This window comes from Onychostoma macrolepis, chromosome 01, assembly GCF_012432095.1.
Source record: "Onychostoma macrolepis isolate SWU-2019 chromosome 01, ASM1243209v1, whole genome shotgun sequence".
NCBI lineage: Eukaryota > Metazoa > Chordata > Actinopteri > Cypriniformes > Cyprinidae > Onychostoma > Onychostoma macrolepis.
This window is the reverse complement of record NC_081155.1, coordinates 22,262,404-22,284,945: the sequence shown is the minus strand read 5'-3', so window position 1 is coordinate 22,284,945 and position 22,542 is coordinate 22,262,404. Positions and strand designations below refer to the sequence as shown.

General features: G+C 36.0%; 1 protein-coding gene across 7 annotated transcripts in view; it reads left to right on the top strand.

Moving 5' to 3' along the window:
• The window catches only part of dclk2a (doublecortin-like kinase 2a), a 54,005-nt gene extending 31,801 nt beyond the window's left edge, over positions 1-22,204 (top strand). For 2 of the 7 annotated variants that reach the window (XM_058778201.1, XM_058778182.1), the window contains exons 6-18: positions 890-984; positions 3,019-3,066; positions 4,796-4,880; positions 5,331-5,436; positions 5,773-5,830; positions 6,715-6,834; positions 11,052-11,198; positions 11,480-11,613; positions 11,744-11,821; positions 12,000-12,096; positions 13,448-13,534; positions 13,899-14,012; positions 19,931-22,204. In XM_058778201.1, the coding sequence (XP_058634184.1) occupies positions 890-984; positions 3,019-3,066; positions 4,796-4,880; positions 5,331-5,436; positions 5,773-5,830; positions 6,715-6,834; positions 11,052-11,198; positions 11,480-11,613; positions 11,744-11,821; positions 12,000-12,096; positions 13,448-13,534; positions 13,899-14,012; positions 19,931-20,227 (1,466 nt within the window). In that variant the 3' untranslated portion in view covers positions 20,228-22,204. Of the gene's footprint in view, positions 1-889; positions 985-3,018; positions 3,067-4,795; positions 4,881-5,330; positions 5,437-5,772; positions 5,831-6,714; positions 6,835-11,051; positions 11,199-11,479; positions 11,614-11,743; positions 11,822-11,999; positions 12,097-13,447; positions 13,535-13,898; positions 14,013-15,518; positions 15,602-19,930 lie in introns of all 7 variants that reach the window. The other 5 variants (XM_058778228.1, XM_058778220.1, XR_009271640.1 and 2 more) reach the window with 4 other exon arrangements.
• Positions 22,205-22,542: the final 338 nt, after the last annotated feature.

The window sequence follows — 22,542 nt, the reverse complement described above, 5'->3', positions numbered from 1 at the left end:
AAAATGACCATAAATTTTGTTTACTCATGCACAGCGAACCAAGTCTTCTGAAGCCATATACTAGCTTTGTGTGAGGAAAAAAAGAGTTTTAGTTGTTATTCTTTCAAACCTAATTTAAATTCACTTATGACCAGTTACTTTTAAAAGTAATGCATTACAATATTGCGTTACTCAATGAAAATGTAACTAATTGTGTTACTTAGTTACTTTATTATGGAATGTAATGCATTATGTTACTTTTGCATTACTTTTTGTCATCTGGGCTAGGCTTACTTATTTGTTTTTTAATAACAAAAACCCCAAAAGTTATATTTTTGCCAACTGTAAAGGACCTTTCACACCAAAAGTGAAATTAATAAGCCTCAGGCTAGAAGAAATACCTCTGCCTCTTCTCTCAACATGGGAACATTAGAGGTGTCAGTGAATAAAACACTTGCATTACTCATTTGAAAAAGTAATTTTGTTGTAAATTTAGAAGTAATGCGTTACTTTACTAGTTACTTGAAAAAAGTAATCTGATTACATAACTTAATGCACTTATAATCTGTTACCCCCAGCACTGCCTATGACTGTATATAATCACAAATTATATACCGAGAATCTCACTGTTTGGAAACAAGCTTTTTGTTGTCTGCGGAACAAAGTAATTCGTACAGGTTTGATGAAAATTAAGTAATGAAATTTGATCATGTAAATGAAAATTTTGACCAGCTGATATTGTGCTGGCAATATCATCTTCAAACAGACTGAATTGTATTCAACACTGTTACTAATGTCTAAGACAATGCATGTGCAGCATAAAATAAGCAGAGTAAGAAGTAACACTGTGTGACATTGTGTTTTTTTCTCTGTTCTCTGTCTCCCTCCCTCTTCCTGTCACACTCCTCAGTAAATGGAGTCCCGAACAGCCAAATCACTACCCCCAAATCCGCCAAATCCTCCAGTTCCTCCCCGACCAGCCCCCGCAGCATGCGCAACTTCAAGGTAAACCCGTTGGCATGGCAACAGGCTTCCACTGTGCTAATCAGTTTACTGGCAAAACATGGCAAGTTTTAGAATAGATTATTTCTTCATCAAGTCAAAAATAAGATCAGGCTTCTGGATGCTGACTCATGGATGACGGCATCATAACGCTATCACTCCTGATTAAGAGTTTAGCGAGGCTGCCTAAATTATTGCCTCACAACAAACTGAAGCTGCAGTTGTAACGCCCCTAAATGTTTTCAGGTCAGAGCGATGACATTTTATCACTTAACTTGTTCCTATACTTTCGAAAAAATGCAGATCGGGGAAAAAAAATAAAATATTTTGAGTTAGAAGTTTTTATTTTTAGTTATTTTTTGATGATATATACAAGTGTTTACCTTTTTATCACTGTGTTTGTTAAATGGCAACATGACTGACATATAAGTAATATCTCTGGTAGGTAATATACAAGATTTTTTGAAGGCCAATATATGAAATAAAAATGTAAATATTAAATATTTTTAAAAATGCAGTGAACATTGTTTTATTAAAGTATTTAGTCAGAATACGTTCTTTGATTTAAAAGCTTATCAATATATGATAAAAGTACATATAATACAAAAAAGTATAATATTTTATATGTTTTGTTATATAAGAATATATGTCCACCAATTATATAAAACTATATTTCTTTTAGGTACAGTTGCCTTTGTCACTTCAATATTTTAATCAAATCATTCACAGCATAAATATTTTAATGCTATTTTTACTATTGTAACATGTATGTAAAGTACATGTTACTTACAGGCAGGTAGATGTGCTAATTTTCCTTATTAGAGTTTATACACTATACGACTTTAGAGAGTGTTCCGTAGTTGTCTACACTGTAAAAAGTGATAAGTTGACTTAACTTAAAAATTTTAAGGCAACGGGTTTCCTAAATTTTTTAAGCAAATGATCATTTAAAAAATAAGTTAAGTGAATTGACAAGTTCACTTAACTTTTTTTTAATTATTATTATTATTATTTACTTAATAATTTTAAAGCAACGGGTTTCAAATTTTTTAAGTTAAGTCAACTTATCACTTTTTACAGTGTATAGTGGTCGTTTATTATCAGTATTGTTTCGACGTTATCTTCTAAGGACATAGAAGTCTTCATGAGCACTTCTAACAGAAAATCCTCTCTGATAGGCCTAATCACTCCTATTTTTGGAAGCATTGTGAGTCTAGGCATTGAGATCTTGCTGAGATCTGACTGCAGACCTGTAATTAAACCAAAGGTCAAAGTCAAGTATGATCATAGCCTCGAGAACTCCTGGTGTTAATCTGCTTAACTGACCTGTCTATCAGACAGTAAGCTTCTTCTCGTGCGGGTGCTATCTTTAAAGCTTCTTGAAAGCACAAGGAGAAACTTAATGACAAGGAGACACATTCATTCATTTTTAGAGAGGATTTAGCGGTAGATTTAATAGTGAATAGTGAGATATTTGGCACATACTCACTAAGTCAATTTATAGGAAAATCCCAAATGAGATCTCAGTTTTCTTTTTCAGGAATTTTGATCCAAGTCTTCCACTTCTGTAGGGATCTCACATGGCATTTTAGAACATTCAGACATAAAAATTAATTTATTTGTCCAATGTTAAACATATTAATTTAATCTCTTGTATGTCAAAAATTGCCTCATTTATTTATATTTTTTAGTTTTTCCTAAGGAACCTAATATGGTCTCTGAGATAAAAATCTGAAACAAAGTTATATTTTAGTGTATTAAATTCTATTAAATCTAACAAGTTATATAAAAACCGATGTCTGCAAATTGAGCAATATGCTATTTTCAGAAACTTGTGAATGTCTATTATGAAACAAATTATTTATAGTGTTCTACCATTTTTGTGTTTTTATACCGGAGATATGGCTGGATGAGTGGTTTGATGGAAAGTTGCTTGTCAGGCTGGTTCTTTGCACATTGTTCCTGAGATTTCAATCTAATTTTAGACCAAAAGCGCCAACGTTGTGGTTACATAAATATCTTCCCACTTGCCTTTAGTTTAGTTGCAACAAGCGGATGGGAGTCCCCCTCCGTCTCTCTGTACAGGTATTATGAAACTCTGCCTTCTGTAGCAGCATTCAAATGAGCTGCAGTTCCTTCTGGGTATTCAAGTTTTTAGTTGGGAATCTTACATAAATGATTGTATGATTGATTTAGTCATTTTAACAGCATAGCATTTGGCTATATATTTAAATTTACAATCCATTGGAGTATTTGAATCCTTCAAAACAGCTTGTAATACCCAACTGTTACTCGTATACCTAGAGGAATCCTGTGGCCTTTATTAAACCAGCTTTAACCAGGACGCTGCCAGTATTTGTCTCCATTGGCTTACTTAGTCCTCTCTCACATGTCACTGTCACTTCAGTTGAATTGTTACTTGGCTGCTGAATCAAGATAACATGCGGGCTTTTTAACCATACTGATTGCCAGACCATTTTAAATCTTTTAAGACTAGGTCCATTGTTTTTTGTGTCAGTCACTCACAGTTTGTCTTCCAGACAGCTCTTTTTGTCTCCTCATCAACCATTTATTTCACTAAGGATGACGCTCAGTGTCAGATGGCAGTATGTTATTGAAAAAATATATATATTATGCTTTATTTGAAGGTTTAGTATAATCGCATAGCTGCTACAGTATAACCAGTTTGCATTGCTTTTCTTTTTACTAGGGCTGGGCAATATAGCAAACATTCATGATTTATGATGTTTTGGTTATAAATATCACAATCCTTTTAGCTCTTTTTTATTTGGGCATTGTCTTGTTTTGCAATCATTGTAACAGACACCTTGTTGACTGTTAAGACATTTTTAATATCTGTGAACTGTTAATCTTTTATATATGCAGGGAAATACACAGAAACATTTACACTTATAAAAAGTGATATATTCTGTTAGCCTTGATGTAATGAAATTATTGAAGTAAGGTAATAATGCATACTTTTCCAAAATGTATTTTACTATTTGATATTTTATCTTTTAATGCTTATAATAGCGTGTGTTTACTTGCCAGGAATATATTTTTGTGAATCAGGAAGGTAGTAAATGTGAATTTTTGTTTTTTTTTACCAATAATGAATATTCATATTTAAAGCACATTCAACAAACATGCAGCTTCACCTGTTTCAGGAAAAGCTTGTTTTATGATCTTTTATGAAATTCATCTAAATGACTTAAACTCTGATTCAACTAATACTTAAAATCACTCAGAAAATGTTCACTAGAGTTTTATTTTCAGTAAAACTACACAATTGTTCAGAAGTAAATTTTGTAATGTTTTTGAAAGAAGTCTCATAAGATTTTTTAAATATATTTGAAAATGTTATTTATTCCTGTGACAGCAAAGTTGAATTTTCAAAATCCTTGTGTTCATTCTGCTCTGTGATTTATTTTGGAAAACACCTTGATTTGAGGATGCAACCAATTATTCCAGCTTGGCTGGTATGTAAATGTTTAAGAATTTGTCATTTAAAAAACCTATATATGGTTAAGGCCCTGCCTTGAATATGTTTACTTACTACTACTTACATTTATGCTTGGCTACATTTGATGTTTGGTTGATTTAATGGTTCATCTGATTGGGGAAAAAACCCCCAAAAAAAACACTCTCTTAATACTTTTAATATCAACTGCATAAATATCATCCTTTTTTCTTTTTTTTTTTTAGTTATATCGCCCAGCTCTATCACTGTAGTATGTAAATAAAACATCTATAGCGCTTTTAAGGAGTTCTAAATGTTTTTGGTCTTTGTGACTTATTTTGTCTCTGTTTACAGATTCCAGCACATCACTCCTCTGCAACCAATGTGAACGGCTCTTCTGAGACTCCCCAGCAACACAACAACAGTGTGAGCCCTGAAGGTAAACATCCATGAAACACTTTCATGCACTCACTCACCTTGGATCTGTGTTTCAATTCCAGAAGTCCCCAAAGGGCATTTCAGGGGTATGACAAGGTTTGGCGGTGAAAGTGCTGACACATGCCACTCTGTGCCACATTTGCTCAGGCGCTCTTCCACACACTCTCCCACACTTTCACACACACACACACACACACACACTGTGGTGGCAGTGTATGAGCAAACGTCCCTACTCAGCAGCGCATGAGTCAGAATGACCTTCAGCAATTTTCTGCATAGTGCACTAACCAAATTTAAACTGTTGGATGCGGATGTTGGGGCTAATCTGTTATTTGGGGATTTTACAAAACATTCCTCTGCCTCATTGTTTTCACCTTAGTTTTGATCATGTGGTATGAAAATTATATTCTTTCAGTCTGATGTGTTAAATGCATTGGTTTGTTCCCTTTAGTTAATGGAAACAGGAACCTTGCTGCTTCCACAATTATGGACAAATACAAAATTGGCAAAGTTATAGGTGATGGGAACTTTGCTGTGGTAAAGGAGTGTGTCGAACGGTAAGACAATTACTAGCTACAAGACGTTTTTTTTTTTCTGTCAGAAAAAGATAAAATGGCTCCTCGGGGTCAGTAAAATTGTGTTGCAGCTTGTTTGTTCTCCCTTCTAAGCTTGTTATTGTCATGATCTCTGATTAATATACATAAAGAATACTGTCTACATCTAGATCCAGTTTTCCTGTTTGTATTTTTAGGCTAAAATGTTCAAAGGAAGATCTCTTGTGCTCTCAAAGGACATCCACTTAATAAATTGGTTCCTGAGGCTCTGAATGCACTCAAAACAAACCATCATTAACCTCCTTGAAACAAAGTCTATTGTTCTGTTTCTTTCCACAGATCCACTGGAAAGGAGTTTGCACTGAAGATCATTGATAAAAACAAATGCAGAGGCAAAGTAAGTTGGACTTTACAGACTTTTTGCAACACCAGCCAATGGAAAGGGTGAATTTAGAAAATACCAGCTATAAATATTCCTTAACCAGCCATGAAACTGTTTAGCATAGTTTTTATTGATAATATATATATATGAAGAGTTCAGATGCAAAAACCGTGCTAAGTGCCATCTGAAATTTTCTTCAAAATAGGTTCTTTTCATTGGCATTAAAGTGAAATAACTGCACATAAACATAGCAGCCTGATAAAAATGATCATTTTAGAACAAAATTTCAGATGGCATATAGATATAGTCCTTATGACAATGCAATTATAGCTGTTTATGAGTTTTAAGCACTGGCTGTAAGGTTGGGTTATTGCAATGCGAATTATTTACGCCTCAGTGGTCTGAAATTTTTGGTCCATTTAATATGGCTGATTAGATTTTATTTTATGTATTGCCATTTATCCAGAATGCTGCAGTTTTTGCAAGTCATGGGAGAAAAGGCCTACAGATGAGACCCAATTTATCCTTAAGGTGTAAATAATTTCTTTATATATCTCCCTTTATTGGAATGGTAAATTGTTTCCCCAAACTGTTGCAACAAAGTTGAAATGTCATTGTATGCTGCTAAAGCAAGACCTGTTATTTAGAAGGGGTGTTCACATAGTTTTGGCCATGAATGAATGATATGTAAACAGCAGTTATATTGGTGGCCAGTGTCTCATAATCTAATTTCAGTCTGTGCTTTAACTGAGGAAGTTAGTTTCCTGTTTGCCTGGTTTCCTGCAAGAGCAAACCTCAGGAATTCATGCAGATTTATGCCTCGGCAGCTAAAGACAAAAGACTGCTGAGAGTTGCTGTACGGTTGGGAATTTGTTGTGACACATGCTTTGAACACACAGGAGCACCTGATCGAGAACGAGGTGGCAGTGTTGAGGCGTGTTAAGCATCCTAATATCATCATGCTGATTGAGGAGGTGGATACGCCCACTGATCTCTATCTAGTCATGGAACTTGTGAAGGTACTGTTTGTTAGTCACCTCTTATACGGTCTGATACAGTTTATACATCTCTCAACATTGCACACTTGCACGTGTTCTTACCACACTTCAGTATGTTGCATTTTTAAAGACAACATAAAATAAATATTGATAAATAAGATTTTCTTGATAAATACATCTGGTGTTATTGTGCATGATTCATCAGTGTACACTGACAACAAAATTTGTTTTCATATTCTTTTATAAAAATATAAAGCTTCTGAAACTTCTAAACATTAATATTATATGTAATTCTTAGATTTTTAATATATAATTTCCTATTTATTTTGTTTTTATATCAGACATACCATTCAAAAATTTGGCATCTGTAAAATTTTACTTGAATTCTTACCAAAGCTGCATTTAAATGAATGTAATTTTCTGAAATATTAATACAATTTAAAATAACTTTACTATAATTTACTTTATATCAATATATTTTATTATTTTTAATATTTTACAGTATATATTATAATGTACTTTTTTCCTTTAATGGCAAAGCTGAATATCTATACACATTTTTTAGGATACTTTGGAATCATTTATTTGAGATAGAAAACTTTTTAACAATATAAATGTCTTTTAACTTTTGACCGGTAGTGTATGCATAAATTAAAACTTAATATATAATATAATATAATATAATATAATATAATATAATATAATATAATATAATATAATATAATATAATATAATATAATATAATATAATATAATATAATATAATATAATATACAAGTGCATCTTAAAAATTTGAATATTGTGAAAAAGTTTTTTGTAACTTATTTCAAAAACGAAACTTTCATATATTATAGATTCATTATATGTAAAGTAAAACATTTCAAAAGTTTTTTTATTTTTTATTTTTTATTTTGATGATTAGAGCTTACAGCTCATGAAAGTCAAAAATCCAGTATATCAAAATATTAGACTATTTCCTAAGAGCAATTAAAAAAAGTGTTTGCAAAACAGAAAAGCTCAAGTTCTTTAAAGTATGTTCATTTATGCACTCAATACTTGGTCGGGGCTGCTTTAGCACAAATGCCAAACAAATTTTTTGGTGTTTGGCTTAGTGTAATGTTAGAATCATTATTATACTTATAGCTTTTGTTGTTTTAGTATTTTGAATTGTTCTTAGCTTTATTTTTTGTTTTCATTTAAATGTGTAGTTTTGAAATGTTGTTGTATGCATTTGTCATTTTTATTTAATTTCTTTTATTTAATTATTTTCTTAAATGTGTATAGTATTTATAGAGATTTAACTTTTAGTTTCAGTTACTTTTTCTTATTTGTAAGTCGCTTTGGATAAAAGCGTCTGCTAAATGACTAAAAGTACAGTGAAAGTAAACGCAGAATCAGTGAGGTGTGGCATGGAAGCGATCAGCCTGTGGCACTGCTGAGGCACTATTGAGCCTTCAGCTTGTCTGGATTGCTGGATCAACTGTTTCTCATCTTTCTCTTGAAAATATCCCATAGATTCCATATGGGGTTCAGGTCAGGCATGTTGGCTGGCCAATCAAGCACAGTAATATCATGGTCAGCAAACCACTTGGAAGTGGTCTTGGCACTGTGGGCAGGTGCTAAAGTCCTGCTGGAAATCAGGAATCAGCATCTCCATAAAGCTTGTTAGCAGATGGAAACATAAAGTGCTCCAAAATCTCCTGGTAGATGGCTGCATTGACTTTGAACTTGATAAAACACAATGGACCAACACCAGCAGACGTCACGGCACCCCAAATCATCACTGACTTCGGGAAACTTCACACTGGACTTCAAGCAGCTTGGATTCTGTGCCTCTCCAGTCTTCTTCCAGACTGCAGACCTAGATTTCCAAATGAAACACAAAATTTACTACTTGAGTCCAGTTATTTTTCTCCTTAGCCCAGGTAAGATGCTTCTGACGTGGTTTCTGTTTCAGAAGTGGCTTGGTAGCCCCTTTTCCTGAAGACGTCTGAGTGTGGTGACTCTTGATGCACTGACTCCAGCTTCAGTCCACGCCTTGTGAAGCTCTCCTGTGTTTGAATCGGCTTTGCTTGACAGTATTCTCAAGCTTGCGGTCATCCCTGTTGCTTGTGCACCTTTTCCTTCCCAATTTCTTCCTTCCAGTCAACTTTGCATTTAATATACTTTGATACAGCACTCTGTGAACAGCCACCCCTTTCAGTAATGACCTTCTGTGACTTACCCTCGTTGTGGAGGGTGTCAATGATTGACTTCTGGACCATTGCCAAGTCAGCAGTCTTCCCCATTATTGTGGTTTCAAAGAACAAGAGATACCTGGAATTTATACTGTAGGGATGGTCATTAAACTGTCAATATTCTAATATTTTGAGAGTGGATTTTTGACTTTCATGAGCTGTGAGCTCCAATCATCAAAATTAAAAAAAAAAAAAAAACTTCTGAAATGTTTTACTTTACATGTAATGAATCTGGAATATACAGTATGAAAGTTTCACTTTTTAAAATGTTACAAAAAAACAAACATGATATTCCAATTTTTTTAGATGCACCTGTAATTAATGAAAAAAACCCTTATATACTCAGATGCAATCTGCTGTCACGGTGCACACAGCAGGGAGGAACGAGGAGACGAGGATAACTCAAAATACAGTCTTTAATGAATCCAAAACAGACAGGGCACGACAAGGCAAGGCAGGGCAGACACACACACACACACACACACACACACACACACACACACACACACACACAGGAACAACGAGTAGACCACACGAAAACTAACTAAACAGGCATGAATGATAGATAATTAGACAAATGCAGCTGGACAAGATTTAACTAATATCACACTTAACAAGGACAGGAACATGACCAAATAAGGACACAAGAGGCGGGAACACAAGACACACGACAGAGGACTGACAAGACTCCCCCCTCCCGGAAGGCGCAACCCGCACCGTAACAGTACCACCGGGGACGTGGGGTGGGCACAGAATGGGCCAAGGCAGAGCTGGGAGCTCTGGAGGCCATGGCAGGTGGTCTTCGTGGCCGTGGCTGTGGCCTCCTCCCTCGGCCCAGCCACTACAGCCGGGACCTTTCTACCCTCCCCCCAAAGTTAGGGGGTATCCGGAGCACTCCGGGGCCAAACAGACAGGACAGGACAGCCCACAGGAACAGGGAGCCCTCCTGGGCTAGCTTGGAAGCTGAGGCTTCTTCTGGGCATGACAAGGAGTCAGGGGCCCTCACAGGGTCCCTCAGCAACTGCCTCCACTTCCGTGACAGGAGGGGCCCTCGACAAGTCTCCGTGGACAAGACATGACTGGGATTAAAACTGCTCCTGTGGGCACGACAAGACTTAAAAACCATGACTTCTGGGACATGGCACGGCACTCCTGGCCGTGATGTGTGGACCGGATCCACGGGAACAAGGAACAGCACTCCTGGCCGAGACTGGGGAACTGGATCCAGGGAACGGGGAACGGCACTCCTGGCCGTGACTGGGGAACTGGATCCATGGCACCTGGGAACGACACTCCTGGCCAAAACTGGGGAATTGGATCCAGGGGAACGGGGAACGGCACTCCTGGCCGAAACTGAGAAACTGGATCCACGGGACCTGGGAAGGAGTCAGCGGCGGCCGGCAGGCTTGCCACATGCACTCCAGGCGGGCTTGCCACAGCTGGCGGACGGCGGTGATGATATAGGTCTGGTCTTCTGTCACGGTGCACACAGCAGGGGAGGAACAAGGAGACAAGGATAACTCAAAATACAGTCTTTAACAAATCCAAAACAGGCAAGGCAAGGCAAGGCAAGGCAAGGCAAGGCAAGGCAGGGCAGGGCAGACACACAGGAACACCGGGAATAACAAGTAGACCAAACGAAAACTAACTAAACAGGCATGAACTAAATAAACAGGTTAATCATAGATAATTAGACAAACACAGCTGGACAAGACTTAACTAATAATCACACTTAACAAGGACAGGAACATGACCAAATAAGGATACAAGAGGCGGGAACACAAGACACACACGACAGAGGACTGACACCTGCATTATAGGAAATTTAAATGCATTGTGAATTCTGTGTATTGTTGCTACATTGCACTAAATGGCTGCATTCAATATTAATCTCTTAGCCCCATATAAAGGCAGAAACATATTTGTTACCTCTAGGTTAAAGTGTGTTTTATACAAAATACTGAGATTTTTAGTTATTTGTATTGACATCTGTGTGTTTCAGGGTGGAGATCTGTTTGATGCAATCACCTCCTCAACAAAATACACAGAAAGAGATGCTAGTGTAATGGTGTTCAACCTGGCCGCTGCTCTCAAATATCTGCACAGAATGTGTATCGTCCATCGAGACATCAAACCAGAGAATCTGCTGGTACGCACATATACACAGACAAACATATCTTCAAAAAAGACATTAAATATACAGTACACAGGCATATACACCTACACATCTTGCACAGAGACAATAAATCTGGAAATACTTTAGTTCACACAACTTTAACACATACACAGCAGTACAGAAATACAAAACCTGTGAAGAAAACAACTTTGTACTTTGTACATGGAAAATGACTTAAGGTATGTCAAGAAGGAAAGAATGTAAATCCTGGAGGATAAAAATAATCATTTTGTCTTTCAATATGTGTGTTGTAGGTGTGTGAGTATCCTAATGGTACAAAGTCTTTAAAGTTGGGCGATTTTGGCTTGGCCACAGTGGTTGAAGGGCCGCTGTACACTGTTTGTGGAACACCCACTTATGTTGCCCCAGAAATCATAGCAGAGTCAGGGTAAGAAACATTGATTGTTTTGTTTTTATATCATCATTGTTTTCTGAAGTGATAAGAGGCACGAATAGCCTTTAAAATGCTGGGGGCTGAATGTTATTAACTGTGTCTTCCTGTCTGGGCATCACCGAAGATACGGGCTAAAAGTGGACATCTGGGCAGCTGGAGTAATTACCTACATCCTCCTATGTGGCTTCCCACCATTCCGCAGGTACCACTAGATAGTACCTGCTCAGTCCTTCATGTTAATAAACCAACTACTGCGTTTAAAATCTAATGTTTAGTCTCATATTGCATATTGCTCGTGTTTTGTATATATTGTTCTCAGCAGTTGTTGTACATGAAATTTATGTTTTTATTGTCTATGTGCTTGCCATTTGTTTTTGTAGTGAGAATAACCTCCAGGAGGACCTATTTGATCAGATCCTGATGGGGCGTTTAGATTTCCCATCACCCTTTTGGGACAATATCACGGATTCTGCTAAAGTGAGTACAGAGAACCATAAAACACTAAAAGGAACTTAAGAATTTCCTAAAAAGTCGAATTTGCTAGAAATGTACTCACCCACAGGCCATCCAAGATGTAGATGAGTTTGTTTCTTCATCGGAACAGATTTGGAGTAATTTAGCATGACGTCACTTGCTCACCAATGGATCCTCTGCAGTGAATGGATGCCGTCAGAATGAGAATCCAAACTGCTGATAAAAACATCAGAATAAGTCTTCAAATAATCCACACAACTCCAACTCCACAGTGAGGCAAAAAGCTGCATGCTTGTAATAAATCCATAGCCTAATTGTTTTTATATTCATTGCATCGCTCTTAGCTAAAATGCAAGTCCTTTATTCATAACATTGCTTTCTCCAGTGAAAAAGTTGTCTCATCTGAATCTGAGAAATATGCACAGATCAACCACCATTTGCAAGTGAAAACAGTCCAAAACTGTTTCTTACAAACATTCAGTTTTTCTCTTCACAAGACATTAATTGATGGGCTGGAGTTGTTGCGGATTACTTGTGGATTATTGTGATGTTTTTATCAGCTGTTTAAACTCTCATTCTGATGGCACCCATTGACTGCAGAGGATCCATTGGTGAGCAAGTGATGCAATGCTAAAATTCTCCAAATCTGTTCTGATGAAGAAACAAACTCATATATATCTTGAATGACCCGAGGGTGAGTAAATTTGCAGCAAATTTTCATTTTTGGCTGAACTATTCCTTTAGCATGCTTTAAAAACACTCACTTATTTATCTAAACTTATTCATTCTTTATGCTGTATTCTGTATTCATTCTGACTGCACCTTACTCTGTTTCATCCTACTCACATCATTATATCATCTCATTCACATCCTCCCCCTCTCACATTCACCCCATCCAGCATCCAGCTGTTTTGCATACTGGGTTTCTAACATCTTTCTCTGCACCGAATGATGTAATTTTTGCTGTGTATGCAAATGTGGGCAAGCAGACCTTTTTTAGATCATGTTAATGGTCTTTTTAATGGAAATCAGGCCAGTATCTCCTTTGTCTGGTCTTAAATAAGCCCCATGTTTCATACTTCCTATCAAAATTCAAATTCAAATTTCAAAAAGAAAAAAAAAATCTGATTTACTTTGGGCCTTAACATAATCCAGAAACATTTGATCATTAGGATTGAGACTAAATGTCTCACTAATGTCTTACAAACTGAATTAAAAACTAAAGGTCCTTTTCTGAATATAACATTATTTGTTTCCTGTCCTTTTGTGTAACTTTTCTGTTTTTATACTAAAATGTAATAAACTTTCTTGAAGTCTGTTTATTGAAAATATGAATCATGGTGTGTTGGTACAGGAGTTGATTGGTCACATGCTGCAGGTGAATGTGGAGGCCAGATACACAGCGGAGGATGTGCTGTCTCACCCCTGGGTCACGGTAAATGTGTGTGAAAACATTTAGTGCTGTGTGTATGTGTGACTTTTTTTGTCAAAATTAGTTAGGTAAGGTAGGTAATGCATGTGCTACATTACAGTATCAGATTTCTATTTATAAAATATAATACACCAAAATGTATTTTAGACATTATTGCATGTTGAGTAGCATGATTGACCACAAGGGATTCATTTGCACACTTGCGCATAAAACATTCTTTGTGTCATTTGAGCTGTATTAGAGGTGGTTTTGATTTATGTTTCAAATTATTTTTCAAACTGAAACCTACAATTTAGTCTGAATGCTCTGGAGAACACAGTAATATTACTCACCATTAGATTGGCCTGTCCTAATCCACTTCAATAACCAACAGGACGATGCTGCAATGGAAAACAATATGAAGATGGAGGTGGCAGGTAAACTCAAAAAGCACTTTAACTCTGTGCAGAAACAGAGCAACACTTCCCCTGGAGTCTCTGTTATAATGGTGAGCACACACACTCACACATGAGAAACAGTCTGCACATCATAACTGCAGCTCCTGTTGTCTGTTAATATGCTATACGCTTAAAAAATAACCAATGTCATCCTCTCGGCCCCTAATGATTAGTACTTGGATTACACATAATTCCGAAGCATAGCCGTCACTGAATTTATAGCCACTGTGGACACCAGCATCAAATCAATCGGTTTGTCTCCCTCAGAGCTCATGACTTACATAACTGCTAAATCTCAGGAAATATTAGAGATTATTGCATTGTAAGCAAGCACAGGACAAAATATGCCAGAGCTATGAATTTGGACATGACTTTAGAAAACAGCACATCAGGCATAAGTAAAAAGTCCCATTCACCTTCTCCATAGAAATTTGATTTGATTTTAAGCAATGATGTATAAACCATTCAACAAAGACATACCATGAGTAGTGTGATTCAACTTTTGAAAATCTTTGTCTAATAGCCAAATTGATGGATAAAATATACACTACCCATAATCCATAAGAGAGAGCTAACCAAAGACTTATATTTTTGTATATATTTGAATATACTGTTTTTATGCTTATATTCAGTGATTATAAGTCATTAGTTGTCTTGCTCACCAAGGCTGTATTTACTTGATCCAAAATACAGCAAAAACAGTAATATTATTACAGAAAAAAATAAAACAGAAATATTACTACTATTTAAAATAACTGTTTTCTTTTTGGATATATTTTAAAGTGTAATTTATTCCTGTGAGGCAAAGCTGAATTTTCAGTAGCAATTACTGCAGTGTCACATGATCCTTCAGAAATCATTCTAATATGCTGATTTGATGCTCAAAAATACATATATTAGAAAAGATATGTTAAATACAGGGCCAAGCCCATTGGGAAAAAAATGTGTGGTCAGTGTTGCTCTCCAGTGCTTGAAAATTGCTGAAGGACTTATCATAATCCTTTTATTGCTTGGCAGAATGTACTTTATGAGCTCAGAGGGAGATATGGGCGAAGCATTTTCAGCCATTTCCACCTTCATGTCTTATTAAATTCCCATCCCAGTTCACTGCACCATAAACCCCTCACTGCCAGACTTGTGTCTCAGTTCTTCTCACTGTCAGTCTCTGCAAATGTGTTGTTTTCAGTGTTGTCACTGGTCTTCATCTTGTCTGCATTGCCATGATCAAGAATACTGACCATCATTCATTGTTTGGACTTGACCACATCATGCAGAAAGGAAATTCCATTTTTGATATTTGAAATTAAGACCTCAGTATAAATAACTGCTAACTGGTATATTGAATATTCATTATATATTTGCATTGATTCTGCTAACTGGAGATATAAAATGAATAAACATTATATTAGTAGACATTATTAATTTAAGCGTTGTTTATGGCAGAATTTTCCATTAAAATACATTGTAAAAGGTCCTTTTTTGTTCACTACTCTGCTTGAAAAATCAGCAGCAGGGACTCTGGCTGAATGTGTATTGATGTGAATCTCACTTGACAGTTTGAACTGTAAGGGCAGGGCTGTATCTACACCCCTTCCTTGCTCTCCCAAGACCCGAAGTGATGTCTACCACTGGATATTGGGTATTTGACTCCAAACCTAAACCTCTTTTTAATGAGCTTGAGTTCTTTGACTATACTAAAATTTCTTGCAGTCTCTGCACTCTGACTGCCTCTTATTCCCTCTCACTGGGGTTTTTCAGCATTTGCTGGTCTTGCATCTAATTCTAGACAACAATCCTACCATATTTCATGTCCCAACCATAATCTGGTCCACTTTTTGTCTTTCCATCTTCTCATTCCACTTCATGTTCATGGTGGCTCTTTAAATGGCTGTGATATTATGTGCCATATGGCTTCTTTGCACATTATTGCTGTATATTGTTCCCTTCTGGGCTCTAGCTGAAAGGTTTGTATTGGCATGCATGCAATACTGACTGCTTGTAAAATTAACACTGCAATCCGATGGCTTCTCTCTCTCTCTGTTACCTAATCCAGAGACAGTCTATTTCATGGCAGCTGCCAACGTCCCCGAAATGAACCTCATTTTAGGACCTTGACCATTGCCATCAAAATTTCAAAGGATTGAGAATATGAAACTCTGCCATCTTCTGGCAGTATTGTAATTTAATCATTTAAATGAATAAATCTAATGACTGGGAGAGAGAGATGCATAATTATGTACAAAAATTGCCTTGGATGAAATATTTTACTCAAGGTTTTTATTTAGTTATTTAGATAAAATTAGGATTTTGTTGTTTTTCCTTTCAATTAAATGTTTTATTTTCATTTTTTATTTTTATTTTTTACAATTTTACAGCTAGTATATTTAGATTTATTAATAGGGTCCAGACACATCCTATTTGTTTTTCAGCTTTCTTTTCAATAACTGGTTTTGTCCACAGCTGAGGAACGTACCAAAGAATCCAGATCATGTCAAAATTTAAAGGAATAGCTCACCCCAAAATGAAGCATTTGCCAATTACTCACCCTCATGTCATTCCAAATATGCTGAAATAAGTTTTTTTTTTTTTTTTTTTTTAATGAATTGTCATTGTGAATTGTGAATTGTGTGTCAGATTTTACCAAAAAATAAAAAAATAAAATCTATATGGATAATTTGCCATATTCCAGGCAGAGGTGGATGATACACAAATCAAATACTTGAGTAAAAGTACAGATACTCTATTAAAATATTACTCCAGTAAAAGTATTAAGGACTCCCTTTTCAATTTTACATGTCTAAAAGTGCAAAAGTACCTGAATGTTAATGTACTTAATTAAAAGTACAGACTGATGAATGTTTATTTTTCAATTTTATGTACTTTATACTACTGCTAAAAATACACGTCATACACAGATAACTACTCCTTAAAATTACTGTTAATTTAAGTGTGCAAAAATAAGAAAATATACCATATAGTTTATGGAAATTAGGAAAAACAAAATGTGTGTTGCCAAATATAAATATACAATATAAAGAACAGATGTCACAATGGGCAAAACGTGTTCAGAGGAACTATGCAAATACGACTTTTTACATCATTTGAAACTGTTGCGGCAGCGGTGTAGATGGATGGGCATTAATTTGGTTATTTTAACATTACGTGTTTTAAACCCCGTTCACACTGGAGTTGCGTGATATTACCAGTAGACATGATTAACCAAAATTTGTCAACTGGTAGAGATTATCGTCTCTGTCGCGGTTATATGCTCACGTTGCTGTGCTTGTGGTCAAGAAAACGTACAATTTGCATGCGTATTTAAGCATTGCGGTTTAAAAACAAGTGATTTTAAGTTGTTAAAATGCAATTAGCAGAGAAAGAGAATTCATTTCGCTATATGAGACTCACGTGAAGACAGTGCTCATAGAGCATGGGAGTATTGAATGGAGGGCTTATAGGCCTTGAATGGCCTTATATGTGTCAAAATGCTGTCTTCTCAAGTAGCCTTGTATAAACAGTAATTTAGGTCTTAAGTGAAAGCAAACATCTGAGAAAGAAAACACGTGTAACAGTATATTGGATACAGGCAGCTCTTAAAGTGACAGCAGTCTAATATATTTGGGATGAAGTGAAGTAAAAGTAAAAGTTTACCATAATTAAAATACTCCAGTAAAGTACAAATACTTAAAAATGATACTTAAGCGCAGTAATAAGAATCAAAATACTTTCCATCTCTAATTCCAGGTGTTCTGAAATGACAGCTTTGTAAAGACCAGACTAAACTGTAAGCTATTATGCACTGATAATCAGCTCCCAAATTAAATATGGTGCCTATGGCACGTGTTTGACATCAATAATAGCAAATTACATTCATTCTCACTTCTTGTAACAATATGTCATTACATCAAACATAGATAAAAAAAAGTCATCATATGTCTTCAGAAGAGGACTATATATGGACTATATTTTCATGATTTTATAGTGCTTATTGTCCTTTTTGGAACTTGACAGCTTGTATGAATAAGACAAATAGCATCATGTGTATTTGAAAGCATATGAGGGTGAATAATGTCAGAATGTTCATTTCTGAGTCAACTGCCCCTTCAAGTGGCTATATTTTGCTTTAATCAGGCAAACTGAGTGTTTCTGAAGTAGTCCTTGTGAAATGTCCCTCAGCTGAAGTGTTAGAGGTTATGTTAGTGTTGTGTATGAATTTGTGCTGTATGTGCTCTGTGAGTAAGACTAGTCTCTGTCCTCTGCTTCTGCTCTCCCCATGGCATTGCTATCCTTTGACTAGCTCCAAGGCAATGGTATGTACTAACACTAACTGCTATGCTCCTCCCTCCCCGCCTCTGTCTCCTCACACATACACTCTTATACTGGGAGAAAGTGACAGTAACATCACTGAAGATAATCATTTTCCCCTACAAGACTTCTTGACTCGCTTTAATTCTGTTATGAACTTCAGTGGTGTTTTTCACTCTCTGCCATTTTCCAGTCTCTTTTACTGTGGTGGTCTTCTCCCACCTGTGACGTGATCAATAGTATTGACTTTTCAGTGAAACCAGGTCATGCACACTGTCTTTTATATATCTTAGTTTGAACATGTTTCTTCTTACAGCTATGGGGAAAACTTGCTTTATTGCTTAACGGGATACACAAAATTTACTTTGTACTTGTAAAATGTACTTCATTTACTCACCCTCATGTTGTTCATCTGCCTGCCTCTTTTCTGAAGAACACAAAAGATGATATTGATTTGTATTTTTTTGTGTGTGTGTGTTTTATTCAGTAAATGGAAGATTGAGGACATTTGTATTTTTATTTTTTTAGCACAAATCCAGACTTCTCTATGGAGCCTGCCATCATCATAGTTTTATCAAGATTGTGGGACATTTCTAGACTAAAGATCAAGATTATTTATAAGACTTTAGATTAAAAAGGCATAATATTTTAGATTAAAATGTCAAATCTGGAAGTTATCGGCGTAACACTCTGTAACGGATATGTAAAATTGTCATAAATTTAACTAATGTCATGAAAACTAATAAGAACTCATCATGCACCCCTCGGATAAACCGTCACCTTTAATGACTTTTACACAGAAAGTAGTTTGAATTACTACTTGAATTAAGTTATTTAAAAAAAACAAAAAAACAAGTGGGAACAAGTTTTGTTACACATGCAATTTAATTGAAAGCTCAATTAAAAATATATTTAAAAACAAAAAATGTAACTTATAACTGCAAAATAATTGTTTTAAAATATGCAAAATTTTCAACTGTTGCAAAGTAGAGGGACACCATTTGCCAATGCAAATAAAAAATGACCCTTTAAAGCCAGGGTCACGTTTGAAATTTCTACATCACAGTCTCTTTTGAAAAAACATAATTCAGCATATAATACTGTACATACAAAATGTAAAATTACACCAGCTATAATCCACTTTACTGCAATCCTGCTGCAGATTTAAAGTTTGCATTCTTTTCCAGGTAAGAGGTCACGCCGTAACACATTAATCTTCTATTGGTTGAATTTGCGTGGCAGAGTTTACTGAATCTGACCTTTGGACAGCAGTGAAATTTGCATTAACTTGGGTTTCCTGTCTGCTGCATTCGTATGTATATGAATAGAACTCAATGAAAAAAAGTGTAGTGTAACTGCCCATTTTGTCCATACAATAAAAGTTGTGCTGTAGACACTTTCCACAATATATAGTTTTTGTGTTCCACAGAAAAAATAAAATAAAAATTTGGAACAACATGAGCATGAGTAAATGACGACAGCATTTTCATTTTGGGTGCACTTTCCCTTTAAGATTAAACTGGTCTCTCTATTGACCTCCCAGATCATAACTTCATCTCACTTACTCTTTCCCTACTGAATTGTTTTCAGTTTCCTTTCCATTATTTTTTTTTTGGGTGGGTGCACCTCATTTGAACATTACCATATTGTGTCTCTCCTGTAGAACACAGCTCTAGATAAGGAAACCATCCAGCTTTCTCGCCGGCGTCAGGACCGCAGCCCCCCTCCTCCAGGAAAGAGCCCTTCCTCCACCCACCCAGAGAGACGACGCTCCCATAGAGGACGCTCATCTGTCCAATTAGAGGACTCTCGGAGTGCTGCTCCCGTTGAGCCTTTATCTTCAACAACCCCCAATGCACCATCAGCACCTCTGCCCTCCCCTCACTCTGCCCCACCTCCCCGCTTCCCAGAATGCAGTGCTGAGGCTGAGGCCAGCAAGAGTCTCCCGAAGGAAGAATAATACTACTTAAGGGAAACAATATGGAGACAATTTCAAATATAAATGCATAAATACATATATAGCAACTCTGCGAATCTTTGAAACTTCATGCTATTGCGAAAAGGCTGGAATACACTACACTACTTTTGCCCCGTTTTGTACAGTCTGACGAATGTGTTGTCCAAAGCAAGAGACAGTCTGCAGATTTCACAGAAAATTGTGTATGATGAGCGCAGACTACAATTTCTTTTTTTTTTTTACAGATTCTGATTCTACTAGTTAAGAGAATAACAAACATTGATATTTAGAACACACATATTGTTTAAATTTGTGTCTCCTTGCAATGAGGTGCAGTTTCTGAGGGAGTGTGTTTTGTTCGGAAAAACTTAAAAGCAGGGTTGCCAGGTCTGCGAAACAAAACTAGACCAGTGACTAATCAAAAATGGCCCAAAATTAGCTGAATAACCCTATCCCAAATATCAAAAAATATCCCTAAAATGCATATTTTACAGTCATTGTTCTGCGTTATACACAATTTCAACTTAAAATCACAATAAACAGTCTGTTTTCATAATAGAGCGCAAAGGTTCCCTACTAGTTCCCCCTTCTTCAGTACACGTAACATCTAGCACATCAGCATAAAATTAATATTCTGTCATCATTTTCTCACCCTCAAATTGTTCCCACAAAGGAAGATATTTTGAAGAATGTGGGTAGCCAAAGAGTTTCTTGTCCCCACTGAATTCCATAGTATATAGAATTTAGTTAGCCACATTGTTCAGAATATCTTCTTTTATTTTCAGCAGAGGAAGGAAATTTATGCATGTTTTGCAGCAAATTGATTTTCATTTTTGGGTGAACTATTCCCACAGCAACAGCAATTCTGCTGGAAAACGGTGGACATGGCAACCCTATGTGATCCTCAGTCTTTTATTATATGCTGTCTGGTTTTTCTCTGTAACTATTTACAAAGTCAGCAAGTTAATGAAGCCTAGTGTTTTAAAATCTGTTCTCTTTTTAAAAGTCATTTAGTGTAATCCAGCCTTTAACATACGTTCAGTACTGTCTGTATAGTGGTCGTCTGCTTGTCTCCCTGCTTTCTTCTTCTTCTAGTTTGGCTTCCGATTCCAGCACCCAGGGTGGGTTTGAAACTGTTTGAAAAGTGTGATTGATTGTATATAGGTGCTTTGGATATGAAAGATCTGCTCTGCTTTTGTATTTACTGACATGGACAGCTCACGTCCTGGTTATGAATAGCTAAACACTTTTTAGGGTGGATCTAAACATGCTACTGGAAAAAAAAAGACTTTGAAACTGGCAAGAAACTTGTCCTGCTGAAACTTGAAAGTATGTTTTCTTGGAGTGTTTGTTTGAAAATAGACTGCTTGACTTTTTGACTCTGCTGAAGAAACACGAGAAAGCAATTCACATTTGTGGGTGTGTGTTTTCTTAAGAGGGTGTGACTAGCACTGCTCTGTTCTGGGGTCATTTTGCAGTAGTTTAGAGTTGCCTTCATATGAGCCAGCAAAGCAAGAAATCTGTAGGGATTGTTAATAGTTTTGTTCTTTTGCTAATTTATTTGTACAGATTAGACAAAATGTGAAATTGTATTTTAGAATAGTTTGACATTTTCAATCCAGAGTCATTAAGTGCACGATATTTTGATTTCTCTGTTGCAATAGTATTAGATTACAATCTCAAATCTTGGATTTGTCATCTATTGTTCCATGTACTTCTTCTGTACTTGTTATCTCTTTGCTCAACGTGACACTGATTTCCCGAAACTGTCAGCCTGCAGGGAATGATGGGGCTTGTTAATTAAGGTATGTTACATGATGCACTGCTTTTTTGACGTGCATTGGAGGTTTTGAGATATATGGCAATATTCAGTTTTATTTCTGGAAGGCTAGATTTCATGTTTAATAGATGTCATTTTCTATTAGTGTTCTTTATCATCACATAATCAAAGTAATGCAATAAAATTATCTTGCTGTTGTTTATCCTTGTCTTGTCCTTATTATGGTATATGATCACAGGAAACCAACCAAAATTCAGTTTTGATTTCTGTAGTCAACAGAAACATCGCCATCTGCGGGTTGAAGGGCGACACAACATTGAATTAAGAGATTAAAAATTTCAAACTGCAACCATGTTAGGCTATTTATTTATTTATTTTCTTTCATGTGTGGTCTTTACTAGTTATGATCTTATTTGTTTGTCTTTTTTCATATTATGAGTCAAAATATTTTAATTACATTGATTAAGATTTAGGCCATTAGGCCTCTCCACATACCTCGTGCTAAAAAAGTAACTTATTTTTTTTTCTCCTAGAAATG